This window comes from Rutidosis leptorrhynchoides, chromosome 3, assembly GCF_046630445.1.
Source record: "Rutidosis leptorrhynchoides isolate AG116_Rl617_1_P2 chromosome 3, CSIRO_AGI_Rlap_v1, whole genome shotgun sequence".
NCBI classification, from domain to species: domain Eukaryota; kingdom Viridiplantae; phylum Streptophyta; class Magnoliopsida; order Asterales; family Asteraceae; genus Rutidosis; species Rutidosis leptorrhynchoides.
The window spans coordinates 584,739,845-584,757,099 of record NC_092335.1 but is presented as its reverse complement, the minus strand read 5'-3'; the positions used below and the strand labels follow the sequence as shown (position 1 = coordinate 584,757,099).

The following is a 17,255-nucleotide window of genomic DNA, read 5'->3' as shown; positions in this document are numbered from 1 at the left end:
ACGTGGAGAAATGCCTTGGACAAATGACTCTGATAAAATGATTAGCTGCCGGCTGGAAGGAGGAGATCTTGATTATACCTTGAACCAGTTCAATTTTTTATGTTGGTACCAAGAAGAGTGATGCAGTTTTATTCTAGCAAAGTGTCTACAAGGGATGTTAATGCGTAAGTCGTGGGAGTAAAACGCGAATACTTGATCAAAGACATATGTGCAAGACAATGTGTACATATGCAAAGGAAACAAGCGGGTTCTAGTAGAATAAAGGAAGAAAGTTAAAAGTTTTTACAAAATTTTACGAGAAAATGTAACGTGCAAGCCAATGATCACTCTAATGGAAGGGCAACCCAACACAACGTGAAAAACGAATGTTAATGATGGTGAAAAGCGTAGGGTACCAAGGGTACAATTGATTCCTTAAGTTGAAATACTTAGATATGTGTAAGCAATAAAGTGTAATATGTGCACAATAATAAGTCATGTGGCATCTTAATTTATAATTATGAATGAGATAAGTTGAAATGTTGTGTATAAACTGTTAAAATACACACAAAAACACCCAAGTAACCCAAGTCACGAGATTATCTTACAAACCTTGCGACTCACAACTCCTGACAGTCGCAAGCTATGAATTGTCACTCATGAGACTAAATTTCAAGTCGCGACTTGAAATTTATCGATCATGACCGTTAATAGTCGCATGGTCGTAGGAAGGCTTGCGACTTCCGAGGGAATTTTGGCAATTTCTTTTTTTAGGACGAAACGTTATAGTGATTTGAAAAATGAACGCCTTAGTCAATAGCTTAGTAAATATCCTTTTAAAACATTATATTATATTATTTATATCATACTATATACTATTATATTATATTATATTATATTATATTATATTATATTATATTATATTATATTTATATATATATACTAAATAGATAAGTGAACGGAGCTCCCTGATTGGTAGGATGTCCTATTCACAACTTATTTCCTTTTTTCCCCTTCTTTACTATTCACAATCTTTTTATCTCTATCAACCAAACGCATGCATTGTTCACGAAGTTAAAAGTGGGTGAGATAGCATATATGAACACATAGTATGTCTTTTATAACTTGGAGAAAGTGAGTGAGATATCATATATGAACACATACAACTATTACACATAATTTTTTTTTCATGATTTTTTTAATTAAAATCATCTGGCGGAGCGGAAACCCACACAACTCTTGTTATATTATATTATATTATACTATACTATATATACTAAATAGATAAGTGAACGGAGCTCCCTGATTGGTAGGATGTCCTATTCACAACTTATTTCCTTTTTTTTTCCCTTCTTTACTATTCACAATCTTTTTATCTCTATCAACCAAACGCATGCATTGTTCACAAAGTTAAAAGTGGGTGAGATAGCATATATGAACACATAGTATGTCTTTTATAACTTGGAGAAAGTGAGTGAGATATCATATATGAACACATACAACAACTATTACACATAATTTTTTTTTCATGATTTTTTTAATTAAAATCATCTGGCGGAGCGGAAACCCACACAACTCTTGTTATATTATATTATATTATACTATACTATATATAGTAAAGAGATAAGTGAACGGAGCCCCCTGATTGATAGGATGTCCTATTCACAACTTATTTTCTTTTTTTTTTTACTATTCACGGTCTTTTTATCTCTATCAAACCAAACACATGCACTGTTCGCGAAGTTAAAAGTGGGTGAAATAGCATATATGAACATATAGTATGTCTTTTATAACTGGAGGAAAGTGAGTGGGATATCATATATGAACATATACAACAATTATTACACATAATTTTTTTTCATGATTTTTTTACTATTCACGGTCTTTTTATCTCTATCAAACCAAACGCATGCACTGTTCACGAAGTTAAAAGTGGGTGAAATAGCATATATGAACATATAGTATGTCTTTTATAACTTGAGGAAAGTGAGTGAGATATCATATATGAACATATACAACAATTATTACACATAATTTTTTTTTTTCATGATTTTTTTTAAATTAAAATCATTTGGCGGAGCGGAACCCCCCACAACTCTTGTTATATACTAAATGAAGAGAGCTGAAAATTGAACCACGGTTTCATAAACATGTTGCAATTCAAACTAGAAAACTTAAAATCGTGTAAGCAAAGTTCTAATACACTGATTTATAATATAAAGCGTCCATTGAGAAAATAAAGTTCGATTCACTAATAGCTAAAAGGGAAAGCGAAAGCAAAAGTAAAAGCGAAAGCAAAAGTAAAAGCGAATATCTCATCTCATTCATAATGAAAAACATATAATCAATTAAACTAAAATAGAATATCATGGATCTTTTTTTTTTTTTTTTGAAAGGCAAGAATTTTTTATTGATCACATAGGAATACAAAGGGTGGATGAAATCATCCAAGAACACGAGAAAAAAACACGAGAACAATGGTTTGCAAGGATAGCAAACACGTTGAACAAATTCTACAACGAAAAATACATATTAGGATTGTTAAGCCAAACAAGTCAATCTAACTTTCTTCCTTTAAATCGATGCGATATCCAATCAAAGGATTTATGCTGTATTTCATTCAAAGCAATCGGGGCATTCCACGATTTCCCGCGAAAGACCATATTGTTCCGATTTTTCCAAATGTAATAAACACAGACCCATTGGACCGCTTGCCACACTAAACTTCCACGAGTTGTCATACTTGTTGATGCGTTCCCACGTAAAATTTCGCTCGAGCTGAGGTTTGTAAAGTTTCCAAGACCCCACCACCCGAACACTCGATTCCACACCTCCATAGAATGTTTACAAAAAATTAAGGCGTGGTCAATAGTTTCCAAATCGTCGTCACAAAGTGGACATCTTACGCTATTTAAGTCGATCTCTCTTTTGTCAAGTTCGGTTCTTACCGGAAGGCGCTTCTTGATTACTCTCCACGTAAATATTTCTAATTTCCTTGGGACTAAACTGTTGCGAAGAGTCTCCATAACATTAGTACCAATCTGGATAACCTGTTCATCAATTAATTTGGAGAGCATTTTAAACATGTTGTTGCTTGCTAAGGACCAAGCCCACTTGTCTTCTACACTTGCATCCAACCTGATGTTACTGATTTCGTCAGTTAGGGAATTGAGCTCCCCACGTGTTCTGCCACCCGGAGATCTAGCCCACTCGCCTGCTAATGTAAGATCTTCAGGTTGATGCTCAAGACCTTTACTCAAAGTAGAAGATAATATCATCGATGCTTTAAGCATTCTTATTTCCTGCAAACAAAAAGTTTTGATTAATAAGTAAGTTCACATGTGTAAGCATCAACATGTAGTTCTTACGACAAATAAAAATTAAATTAATAGTTTGTCATACGTTTTTCAATCCAACGCTACCTTGTTTTTCTAAATGTAATTAAGCGGAATATTAAACTAGCTCAATATATTTATAGTCGAAGTAGAAGAGAATGGGGTTATGACCAAGTTATCTGTCAGAATAAACATCCCAGTAAGCAGAATAAACATCCCAGTAAGCTTTAACAATTCTCTGCCAACTCTTTGATCCTTTAAAGTCATACTCAAAGGTTTTGGTAACTATGACAAGTACCACTTCTCAAATACGTATCCTCCATTTGGAGGTTTTAGATTTGAATAGAAACAAATTTGGAAAATTACTATTTTGTAAAGGGAAAAATCAGACTTCATGTTGTATAATATTGCCTTCCATAAAGGTTTTAGTAAAGTATCCTTCAGAGTTTGTGACCTAAAATATTTTTCAACATTCATATCCGAAATGCTTCTATAAATATTGTCGATATCGCACAGAGAGGAGCGTGCTGACCGGTGGAAGAAATACTGTCGATATCGAAGTAGAAGAAAATATTTTGCAACTGGCCGGTGGTACGAACCCGATTCTTCTCGGGTAGCCGCAGTTTATTCTTACTCGTACAGTGGGAGCGTGCTTGGGAACGAGAAGATGTGTTCGTGAAATTCATAGCTATGAAGTGGGTCAGTATACCAGCGAGAAGGCGAGAAAAGACCAAAGGGATTAGTTGAAGAGATCGCAAAGAACTCACGAGTATGTCTATATACTCATGAGACAATTTATTAAAATTGGTGTATGATTATAATAGATTATTGTGGTGGTTTGCGGCGGTAACGGAGTCACTGGTTGGATCGGTGAGTTTTGTTGCAGAGAAATTTTTCGGGAGATCCGGGTGATGGATCTAGGTTCTCGTTCTTCGCGATCCCGTGCAAAAGAATGATTGAACTTTCAAATTCGGAGTTTCAGGAGCTGCTATAGTAGAAATTCATAGCGGGTTCGTTAACCGTTGGATAGTTTTGAAAATTTTACTGTAGGTAGCAGACACATGGATTTACAGGTGGTAAAAATTCGAGGCTGATCAGACCGTTTCATTTAGAGATATGTGTTTCGAAGTTGCCGTCATTCGAGTTTAGAGATGCATAACGAGAAAATTCATAGAGGGTTCGTCTACCGTTGGATCGACTTGAAATTTGGACTGTAGGTTCCAGGCATTCTGGTCTAGAGGTGGTTAAAATCTAGTGATGATCGGACCGTTGGATCTTGAGATATGATTTTTTGAAGTGGCAGCAATTTTATGGGAAAGTTTCCAAGTTTTGATGTCGCGAGTGGCAAGATGGTTATGTTTTGCGAAACTTCAGGTGATAAAGCTGGATTTTCAGAGATGTAGGTTTGTTACGGAAGCCAAACTATATGCTGGATGTGATGGATGGCGCTGCAGGCGAACCTCTCAGCGCGTGCGTGCGTTCCCTTGGTGACGTTGAGTTGATCATGGAGCCTTGTATCGAAATCTCACTGGTCCGCACACAGACAACTTGGGATTTCCATTTGGTGGCGGTTAAGGTTGGGTCTGAACTATCATTGAAGGAAGGCCCATATGGACTTGGGTTTGAGAGGAGGTATGTTATGGTGCAAACCAAAGTCATACATCGGATATGGGAAGAAACAAATGTGTGCTTAAAAGGTGGTTTCTTTCAAGTTTGGGCGGTAAGGTAGAAAACAGTGGGACATTCGATTGGAAATTGACAGTGGGAGTTATCGTGAAGGTTGGATACTCGCGGGTTGTAGTTTGGATGTGTGGATAGCTCAACGTGACATTTGCAGCATGTCGACGGTTGGCGTAAACCCTTGGTTGGCGCACGTGTTTGCGCACCCTCAGTGGATGAGTTGATCTTGGATCATTATACCGTGTAACGACCCAAATTTTTCGACTTGCATTCGTATATGTGTAATATATATTATGTGCGTATATACTTCTGTCATCTTGAATATTTTCTGAGCTTACGACATATATAGAAATAATTCGCGATATTTCAGAAACGCGTACTTACTTGAATAGCCTACTTTAATTTAATTCTGAATGGATTTGACCGTTAGCGTCACTAGCCGGAAGGACTTAGATATTTGTATGACTTACAATTTAATTTAATAATAATTGAAATATTATTATTATTTTTATTTATTATTTATTAGTGATAATTAATTACTTGTGCACACTAGCTCCCTACTTGGACCTAGCATTTTATTTGAACTACAAGTATTATTTATTTTATGGCCCAACCTAAATTAATTAGTGGACTAGATGGAACATGAGTAACCCATTAAAATTAAGCCTTTTAAGCATAAAGTAACCCACCAACCATAAAGTAAAAGTTGCCACTACATGTGTACTAGATTCCCAACATTCTTGTCCATTCACCAACACCAAAAACCCTCTCCTCCCCTTTAAATTTCGGCCAACATCTCACACTCTCATTATCTTCATCATTTTTCAAGTTTTGAAATTTTCTTTAAGGAAGTTTAAGCTCTAGTTTCATTCCTTTTCAATTTCTTGAAAAGCTTGTAAGTTTTTCTTACTTTTTCATGCTTACTTTCACTTTATTTATTACTTTTTATTTCATAATCATCATCATTCAAGATCTAAGCTTTCTAGCTTATGGTCTCATGAATCTTTGTTAGATCTAAGCTTTCTAGCTTATGGTTTCATGTATTTTGTTTAGATCTAAGCTTTATAGCTTATGGTCTCATAAATCTTTGTTAGATCTAAGCTTTCTAGCTTATGGTCTCATGAATCTTGTTAGATCTAAGCTTTGTAGCTTATGGTTCCATGTATTTTGTTTAGATTTAAGCTTTATAGCTTATGGTCTCATAAATCTTTGTTAGATCTAAGTTTGTTTTGCTTATGTGTAAGACCCTAATCTTCATTGTACAGTAGTGTAAATAGTGTACATAAAGTGTGGGAATGATTGTGCAGTTGAATAGAAGTCAGAAGCTGAGCTGGGCTTAGTGCGCTCAGCACACACCTAAGAGTGCGCGTGGCGCACTCTCTACTGTAGCCGGATTCAGCTCTTTTATTCAGATATTTTGATAGGTATTTTGGTAATTTCACCTGTGGACGAGTTAAAGGCCAGTAGGTCAGTTTGTGGAGTATCATTCACTCCATTTTTAACAACCTTATCTTCTTCACTTTAATTTTAGAGAGAGAGTGTGATTTCTTGTGTGAGAAAGCTTAAATCCAAGAGGAAGAAGTTGTTTTCGGGCCAAAGCGCGTGTGTTAAAGTTGTTCATCTAATCACTAGCTACGTTGTGATTGTGGTGGTAAGCTCTAATTTTGATTTCCTTATATTAATTGATTTAAGGGTTAGGGTTTGGGATAGTGATGAACATAAAACCCATATTTGGCGAGTTTGGGTGTTCTTGGGTAAGATTGAGTCATGTAGACTCAATGGTAACTAACCTAGGATTTCAAAGTGTTAATTGATGATTATGAGTCCAAATTGGTTAGTTAATTACTAGCGCACCTAGTTAATTGGGAAATGGGTGTTAGTTGAGTTAGTGGATGACCCGAAATGGGTGTGTTGACTTTAAATTAGTCAAAGGGTTAATTATTGACCTAGTTGGGAAATATGAGTATGAAATACCCTAATTGTGTACTAGTTAGTGTTGTTGGACCTTAATCACTAGCTTTTAAGTGATTAATGGTGGTCTTGACCTTTAAGGGCGGTTTTGGTGAAAATGGGGCATTTAATGCATTAAGTCATTAAATGCACATAAGTAAATTGTTGGCATTTAGTCCAACTAGTTTGTGTGTTAATGGAGTACTTATTATATTAGGTACTTTGCTTTGAAGCTTGCGGAGTTATAAAATCGTCACCAAATTGTTAAGGTGAGTGGAGTAATTATACATGTATGTATATGGTGTATTTATTTGTATGCTATGGTATGACCCACGGAGCCGGGAGTGCCATAGTGTGTGTGAGTGTACTATGATGTGAACCACGGAGCGGGTAGCATCATGGTGCATGTGTTGTGATGTGAACCACGGAGCCGGTAGCATCAAAGTGTGAACCACGGAGCCGGTAGCACTATAAAAGAGTATGACTCGAATGCGTAGTGACGTAAACCACGGAGCCGGTAGCGTCATAGCATTACGTATGGTGCGAACCACGGAGCCGGTAGCACCATGACGTGTGTATGGTTAACCATATAGCTTGTGTATGTGTTGTTGTATAGCATAATATATTATTTTGGTGAATATGCTATTGATTATGCTAGTTACGGTATTTGGAGGTTATTAGCTTATACTCGGAGCTTGTATGCTAATTGTTATTACTAGCGGGTGTTACAATGTATGTAAGTGTATGCAAGTAGGTATATTATATATGTATATGTATAATTATTGCATTCACTAAGCTTTGCTTACCCTCTCGTTGTTTACCTTTTTATAGAATCGGGCGTTGACAAGAGTAAGGGCGTACGGTTGGATTAGAGATTTCCCGTTTGTTTGTTGGGGGACGCTTTTGGATGTTATAGCTTTTGGAGTTTGACCGACACTTGGGTAGTTTAACCCCCAAACACCATGCTCATAGTGTCGTTTGGAAATTAAACTAATGTGGTCGAAACTCATGATTTGTACGAAACTCGTAAAACGGCCGATGTGGGCCCCGTTCTGTAAAACTCATTTTATTATTGAATCGTGTGAGTTTTAACTATTATATCATGTTGTGAAAAGCGTTTCGTCTAAATATGTCGGGAAGTGGGAGATCTTTATTTGAAAAATTGCAAAACCGGGCAGAACTGAAAACTGACCTGTGCGCGTCGCGCACTCTGAGGTGGTGCGCGTGGCGCACTCCACTGTTATAATTTTTTTTTTCTTTCGCGCGTTCGGTTGGTTACTGGTTTGGGTCGTTACAAGTGGTATCAGAGCATGGTCTAAGGGATTTAGGCGACTTGAGATAGGTGCCTAGACTTAAACTTTATTGTGTATGCGTTTTATGCGAGACTTATAGGAAACGGGTCGGACCGGGTGTTGGTTAGTGCCTAGTTTTAGGTGAACTAACTATGCGCTAATTGTTTTGTGTTGTGTTTAGCAATCATCAAGCGAGATAGATGTTGTACTAGCAAGTTAATGCGACATGCTCGTGTAACAATGATTAGCTACCATTGTTACTGGTTCAAATTATGTCAAACAAGCGATGCACGACGATTGTTGAGCAAGATGGGGTAGTGTGGTGTATATGTATATGCATATGTGTTAAGTCCTTTCATTTCGCTACTTAATCTTTTCCGTTTTATAGAATGAAGATGAGAAATGGACACGACACCAATGACGGAAGTACGAGTGAGGACGTTGAGTTCACGGCCAAAGTTGAGGCCATCTTTAAACGTCAAAAGGCGGAGTTCCTCGAGGATGTTAAGAAAATGTTTCTTTATACGATTGACGAGCAACTAGTCAATGTAGTAAAGGATCAAGTTAAGGCCGTTCTTCACGAAGATAATGTGGGAAGACGAGACTTTTTTATAAGAACTTCAAGGATTCTCAACCTCCCACCTTTGAAGGTGAAAGGGACCCTCTTAAGAGTGCCCGATGGATCTCCGATATGGAGGGGGATTTCCGTACTTGTGAATGTCCTCTCGATAAGAAGACAAGGTACGGGTGTAGTATGTTGAGGGGCGATGCTAAATTGTGGTGGGACGCGAAGATCCGACTTTATGGTGAAGAACAATGCATGGAATTTACTTGGGATGAATTCAAGAAGGAGTTTTTCAACGAATACCGAACTTCGGCCGATCTTACTAGGCTTAAGGACGAGTTACATTCCTTGAGGCAAGGGTCGATGGATTTGAACACTCTCAAATCCGTGTTTTTGTCCAAGACCTAATTTTGCCCGGAGTATGTCGGGAATGATAAAATGTTGAAAGAAGATTTCTATCGAATCTTGAATGATAGTTATCAAGAGAAGATTAGTGTGAACATAGTGAAAAGCTTCGATGAGTTGTTTAATATGGCCAAAGGTTTTGAGGCGCTAGTGTTGAGAAAGAGTGGTTTCACTTTCGGCAAAAGGAAGTTTGAAGCTACTAGTCAATCTAACAAAAAGAGTAAGGGTGCTAGTGAGAGTGTTGGTAGTGTGAAGAAGGGTGCGTTCGGGGGCTTTGGACCCAAATGTTATAATTGTGGACGATAAGGACACATGGCTTGTGATTGTACAAATGCATCATCTACACCGAAGCTCACTTGTTATAATTGTGGGAAAGAAGGGCACATGAGGCCAGAATGTCCCGATTTGAATAATGATCATGTTAAGAAATTAGAGAAGGCGGCGGGTACGGCTAGGGGTCGCAATTACTTAATGACCAATGATGAGGCCAATCAATCCAATGAAGTCGTCTCAGGTACTTTCATGGTTAACTCTAATTCGGCACGGATATTTTTTAATAGTGGTGCTAATTTGTCGTTTGTGTCTCCAAGATTTGTGCCTAAGTTAAATAAACCACTAGTTAAGTTGAGTCGTCCGGTAGAAGTTGAAATAGCGGATGGCAAGACGGTGCTAGTGGTCGATGTGTGTAAAAATTGTAATGTTGTGTTTGGTACCGAAAGTTTTAAAATCGATCTCATTCCGATGACTTTGGGTGATTTTGACATCGTTGTTGGTATGGATTGGCTCGATCATAATAGAGCCGATATTGCGTGCCATGAAAAATCTATTCGGGTGAAGATCCCAAGTGGGGGAGAGTTGATTATTCACGGCGATAAACGAAGAAGACTTGTGCCGATATGCACTTTTGCACGGGCACGTCGTTTTCTTGTTAGTGGTGGCATGACTTTTCTTGCACATGTTGTTGATACTCGTGATGAGCCCCCACCCATTCGTGAAATTTCGGTAGTTAATGAATTTGAAGACGTTTTTTCGGATGAGTTACTGGGTGTTCCGGCGGAAAGACAAGTTGAATTTCGCATTGAGTTGGTTCCGGGAGCTACTCCCATTGCTAAAAATCCTTATCGTTTAGCGCCAACGGAAATGCAAGAGTTGTTAAATCAAACCCAAGAGCTACTTGAAAAGGGTTTTATCCGACCGAGTGCTTCGCCTTGGGGCGCTCCGGTTTTATTCGTGAAGAAGAAGGATGGTAGTAAGCGGATGTGCATCGATTATAGTGAGTTGAATAAAGTGACGATCAAGAATCGTTATCCATTGCCTCGGATTGACGATTTATTTGACCAACTCCAAGGTGCAACGTATTTCTCTAAAATCGACCTACGGTCCGGCTATCACCAAATGCGGGTCCGTGAGGAAGATATTGAGAAAACGGCTTTCCGAACGCGTTATGGGCATTTTGAATTCGTAGTTATGCCTTTTGGTCTTACGAATGCACCGGGGCATTCATGGATCTTATGAACCGAGTGTGCCAACCTATGTTGGACAAGTTGGTAATTGTATTCATTGACGACATACTTGTCTATTCGAAGAGTATGAAGGAACATGAACATCATTTGCGGAGTGTGTTAAAGACGTTGCGGAAGGAGAAGTTGTATACTAAATTCTCCAAATGTGAATTTTGGCTAAGGGAAGTTCAATTCCTTGGCCATATTGTGAACGAAAATGGTATTCAGGTAGATCCGGGGAAGATAGAAACGGTGAAGAGTTGGGGACGACCGACTACGCCTACGGAAATCCGAAGTTTTCTCGGATTGGCCGGTTATTATCATCGGTTATCCAAGACTATTCCAAGATTGCTTCTCCATTGACGAGGTTGACGAGAAAGAACGCAAGATTTAATTAGGAGAACGAGCAAAAAATTGCTTTTCAATTGTTAAAAGAGAAGTTATGTCAAGCTCCGGTGTTAGTGTTGCCAGAAGGTGTAGAAGACATGACGGTTTATTGTGATGCTTCTTTAAATGGGCTCGGGTGTGTTCTAATGCAAAGGGGTAAAGTCATCGCTTATGCCTCTCGACAACTAAAGGAACACTGATGTGCGCAGAGGTGTATATGAAATAGCTTATATTTTACTAGGAAAAACTATTAAATACGATACAATTTTACACAAGATATTTATTTATTTATAGAATGGATATACCTAAACCTTGCTACAACACTTATAGGCAGTGTACCTAATCGTACAGTAGTGTAGTTTTTAGTAAGTCCGGTTCGTTCCACAGGGAATCTTTTAAACAAAGCTTAACGCTATATTAGTTTTATTTTATAAAAATACAAATATATATAAGTAATATTATTATTATAAAGGGGGGTTTTTACCGTTTAATGACCAGTTTGTCGATTTTAAAACTTAGTCGCAGTTAAAACCTAATGTAAAATATTAAATAAATAAAAGACTTAATTTAAAGCTTAAAGTAAATAACGATAATGAAATTGCGATAAATAAAATTGCGATAAAATAAACTTGTGATAATTAAAAAGTACGATAATTAAAAGTGCAATTAAATACAATGACAATAAATAAAAGTGCGATAATTAAAAGTGCAATTAAATATAAAATAAAGGAAATTAAATATGAAATAAAATAATTATGCTTATTTAAACTTCCGTAATCATGATGTTTGACGTGTTGATTTTAGTTTTATGCCCATGGGTTAATTGTCCTTTGTCCTGGATAATTCAATATGTCCGTCTGGTTTTTGTCCATAACAGTCCATCAGTCATAAATATAAAGTGCGAGTATCCTCGTCAAATTATCCTTATACCCGAAGTTAAATATTTCAACTAATTGGGGACTTAAACTGTAACAAGGTTTTAATACTTTGTTTAATAATTACACCAGGTTATCTACTGCGTGTAACCCAAGGTTTTAATACTTTGTTATCAATTATGCCAAGTGTCCTTGTACATAATTTCACCCCTGTTTTAATAATTTCATAGACTATTAATTCATTCCCGTGTCCGGTTAAATGAACGATTATTCATACATATAAATATCCCGCCCATCGTGTCCGATCGAGTGTATATGGTTATTTATAGGGACGTCCAATTGTAAATCTTTATATTAAAATTAACAAACTATTATTTAGTTAAACAAATATAAAGCCCATTAATAGCCCATAGTCTAATTTCTACAAGTGTCGTTCTTTTGTCCAAACCCCAATTATGGTACAAAACCCAATTACCCAATTTTAGTAATTAGCCCAACATCATGATTACTTCGGATTAAATAAGCATAATAATAACTTAGCTACGAGACATTAAATTAAAAAGGTTGAACATAACTTACAATGATTAAAAATAGCGTAGCGTTACACGGACAGAATTTCGACTTACACCCTTACAACATTCGCTAACATACCCTTATTATTAGAAATTAAAATTAAAATTAAAATTATAATATATATATATATATATATATATATATATATATATATATATATATATATATATATATATATATATATATATATATATATATATATATATATATATATATATATATATATATATATATATATATATATATATATATATATATATAATACGTTTGATAGAGAGAAAGAAAGATGGATATTGATGAACCAAACACTCGTTTTTATAGGGCATGTGGGCTGGAAAAGGTGCTCATGCGATCGCATGAGCTTTACCCTTCAGGCTCATGCGATCGCATGGCCAGCTGGGGAGGCTCAAAAGTCTACAAAAACGTGGGCTGCTTATTTATTTATTATATAATATAATATATAATTAAATTTAATTATATATATATATATATTATATTATATTCTTGTACTCCGTTGACTTGTAATTTTTAGTCCGTAGCGTCGAGCGTTGAGAGTTGACTCTGGTCCCGGTTCCGGATTTTCGAACGTCCTTGCGTATAATTTAATATCTTGTACTTTGCGTTTTGAATCTTGTATTCTTGTAATTTCGAGACGTTTCTTATCAATAATTGGAACCTCTTTGATTGTATTTTGTATTTTTGAGCTTTTTGGTCGTTTGCGTCTTCAATTCGTCGAATCTGTCTTTTGTCTTTACCTTTTATTATTTAAACGAATATCACTTGTAAATAGAACAATTGCAACTAAAAGCTTGTCTTTCTTGAGGAATAATGCTATGAAATATATGTTCGTTTTTAACATTATCAAATATTCCCACACTTGAGCGTTGCTTGTCCTCAAGCAATATAGTCTTAAAATACTAGAATCACTTCTTTATTCTTCACACTTTGTACATCAGTGATTTCTTTATGGCGGTATAAACAATGGTAGTAACGATATGGTTTACAGTCCCACATGACTTATAAAAATTTAGATCCTTAAAGAAATAGGATCTTTATGAAAACATTTGATCTTTTGAAAATTTCATTCTAGCTTTTACCCTAGATAAGTTTTCCGGAATAACCCTTCACCGGTGTTTGCAAATTCTTTTTGTGGGTTTGGTGGGTTTCATATTTGAAATTTTTAGCTCAAAACTTGTGGTTTTGTGTCACCCACTTGCTAACCTTGTATTGGGAAAGCAACATGTCCAGTATACTTGCTCCGAATATTACCTTTCGGTAAAATACCGTCCGGTTGTAAAGGAAAGCGTTGAACAAGCAACTGTTAAGGTAATGTCCCCTGACATGCTTTTAATTATGGTCTTATAACGTGTCGGATGCAATTACTATCCTTTGTAGGAGCAATAGTAAAGCTCACCCTTATAATTTTTCGGTCTGGCACAAGGTCCTGTCTTTGACCATGCTATGCAACCACCGTTCTTACGGTTGACACCCGATTTGGTTCAGGTGACCTAATGAATTCCAGGTGAATTCCTAGGATAATGAACGCATTGAAAATGGGTTTTCAGAAAATGAATCGGTTTGTAATTTTGATCAAAATATTTTCTCGTTCAAGCTCGAGTTTAGATATCATCGAATTCCATGAGTTTGTAATTCTCAATCTTTTAAGGTCAATCTCTAGGATTGAGTAATATCAGTCTTAAAAGCTGATTTTTGATCTTTTAAGGAGATTATCCTTTCTCGGGATCTGATTCATTAGTCTTATCCAGCTAATTTGCACTGCGTCCTCCCCATTTTACAAGACAGATCCTCTCATGGTTAGGATAAGTCTGACCACTTGGCGACCCTGTTTGATGCTGAGGTCCGTGGATTTCCTGCTGATTTTAGTGATGACTTTTCTAGATTTTTCGTCAACCTACAGCTGGTCTGAACGACAACTTCATGACCTAAATCAAGAAGCGCGTTTCTTTTTCGGAAGACTTTACTTCCTTTTAATGATGGAATTGATTCATCGTGTAGATCCATCTTTCTTACAGTAAATCGGGTAAAACTGTTTAGTTTAGTCCAAAGCAAAAGTATTTTTTATTATTTGTTACAGAAATATGTGACATATGTTTAAAATAACTTGGTAATTTTCCCACACTTGGCTTTTATTTTCCTTTTTATTGTCCTCTATTCCATTTTAAATGAATTCTAACATTTTGGTTTGTTTCTCAATTTATGTCCTTTCCGAGGTAACAATAATTTCGGTGTTAACACCTAGTTTTATCGTTCATAAATATGTATAAACATGATTTTGAGTTCATTTAATTGAAAATTTTGAAAAATTTTACTAGAATTGGGTAGTCAGTATATAAGACTAGGGCTGTTCTTTATTATCAGAGAGCACCAGATTCTAATACAACTACTGCGTTACTAGTATTTTTAATGGTAACCAAGTGTATAAAGTAAAAATTTTAAAATTCCGAAAGAATTTAACCCCTTCCCACACTTAAGATCTTGCAATGCCCTCATTTGCAAGAAATCAGTAACAATTTAAATTATTGAGGGTGATTAGCGCAGAAAAATGATTAAATTTTACCAAAGTTTCCAAACATATTGGCGTTTGTTTGCTGAATGATAAATGGTGCATATCATTTGTCCATTCCGTCTTGTTGTTACATCACATTTATTTTTTATCTTGTCGTCAAAATTAGTTGCTTTTGCTGAACTTAATGCTAGTCTTTGAAAATGCGCTGTTTTACCCTGTTTTGTACAATCGACAATAAACATACATACAAATATAAACATGCATGGCAATTTGAAATGGGACTTAATATCCCACTTTCAAATCCTAAATGTGAAATATTAGTACACAATAATAATAAAAATGATAAAAATTACACAAATATATCGAATAACATAAGTTTAAACATGAAAAAGTAAAAAGATAAAAACATAAAAATCATAAAAATAACCAAATGGAACCAAATCAGTCTGGATAGGGGTTCCAGTTCATCTCGTCAGGTGGGTTCCATTGTTGGTTATAGGTGTCCTGATAGGCTTGGTTATAGTCATACCGGTTAAAGGGTGGTCGGATGTCGGGGCTGTGTGGCGGAAAATGAGCAGGTCGAGTAGGCACGTAATTATTTGGTACCTGATATGATAGCTGGCTCATGATTTGGTGCTGATGAACTAACCAGCTATCGTGTTGGCGTCGCCTATAATCCTCGTATACTCTATCGGAGTTCCACTGCTCGTACATACTATGTCTGGCCGCGATCGTCATTGATTCATCATCTATACGAACGTGGACGTCAAGAATAGCATCTCGAATGACATCCCTGATGTCTTCCGCTTCCTCCATTTCTTCGTCTGAACCCCTTTCTACCTGTGGATGATTACCTTCATAGGGAAGTGCCTGGTTATGTCTACTTTTCAATACCTTAGCACCTACATAAACCCGCAATCCTATGGTCTCATCCTGTTCTCTACAAAGCTGTAATGGACCCCCTCGTTTCCTATCAACACCTAAATACTCTCCAATGAGAGTAACAAAAATACCTCCTCCTATTATACTCCCTTCCTGCATTCCTTCTACCATTTTAGATAAATAAAAACCAACACAGTAAGGGATATTAACAAAGCTTCTCGGGTCCCGAATACACTTTAGGTAAAATAAATCATGTAAGGTCAGTTTCTCCTTATTGTGACCTCTTTGTGTAATCGAGTTAGCCAAAAATCTATGAATCACACGAAGCTCGGCTTTGTTAATATGTAAGTAGGAGTGTTTACCTCTAATAATGCTAAAAACGAACATATATTTCATAGCATTATTCCTCAAGAAAGACAAGCTTTTAGTTGCAATTGTTCTATTTACAAGTGATATTCGTTTAAATAATAAAAGGTGAAGACAAAAGACAGATTCGACGAATTGAAGACACAAACGACCAAAAAGTTCAAAAGTACAAAATACAATCAAAGAGGTTCCAATTATTGATAAGAAACGTCTCGAAATTACAAGAGTACAAGATTCAAAACGCAAAGTACAAGATATTAAATTGTACGCAAGGACGTTCGAAAATCCGGAACCGGGACCAGAGTCAACTCTCAACGCTCGACGCAACGGACTAAAAATTACGAGTCAACTATGCACATAAATATAATATAATATTTAAATAATTCTTATAATTATTTAAATATTATAATATATTAAAAATTCGTCGGCAAAGAAAGACTCCAAAGTTGGTGAGCTGGAAAATCAAACTCCGCGACTCGCGGAGTTTAAAGGCAAAAATTGCCGCGAGTCGTGGAGCCCCAAATTCTGAAACTGCCTATAAAAGCAAACGCAGTTTGATCGCAAAAATATCAATATATATCCATCCATCTATCTATACGTAATATTTATATTTATAATTTATATTTTAATTTTAATTTTAATTTTAATCCTAATAATAAGGGTATGTTAGCGAATGTTGTAAGGGTGTAAGTCGAAATTCTGTTCGTGTAACGCTACGCTATTTTTAATCATTGTAAGTTATGTTCAACCTTTTTAATTTAATGTCTCGTAGCTAAGTTATTATTATGCTTATTTAAAAAGAAATAATCATGATGTTGGGCTAATTACTAAAATTGGGTAATTGGGCTTTGTACCATAATTGGGGTTTGGACAAAAGAACGACACTTGTGGAAATTAGTCTATGGATTATTAATGGGCTTTATATTTGTTTAACTAA

General features: G+C 36.1%; 1 protein-coding gene across 1 annotated transcript; it reads right to left on the bottom strand.

The window, feature by feature from the left end:
- Window positions 1-2,534: 2,534 nt before the first annotated feature.
- Window positions 2,535-3,581, bottom strand: LOC139902154 (uncharacterized). Its single transcript, XM_071884806.1, has 2 exons — window positions 3,486-3,581; window positions 2,535-3,281 (listed from the first exon to the last, which is right to left on the bottom strand). Exons 1-2 carry the CDS (start codon window positions 3,579-3,581, stop codon window positions 2,535-2,537), a joined length of 843 nt encoding a protein of 280 aa, XP_071740907.1.
- Window positions 3,582-17,255: the final 13,674 nt, after the last annotated feature.

Excerpts from the sequence above, each read along its gene's own strand:
- LOC139902154 (XM_071884806.1), bottom strand. The coding sequence starts at position 3,581 with ATGACTTTAAAGGATCAAAGAGTTGGCAGAGAATTGTTAAAGCTTACT. Across the intron at positions 3,282-3,485 it reads TTATTCTGACAGATAACTTG|GAAATAAGAATGCTTAAAGC; the intron begins GTCATAACCCCA and ends TTTTGTTTGCAG.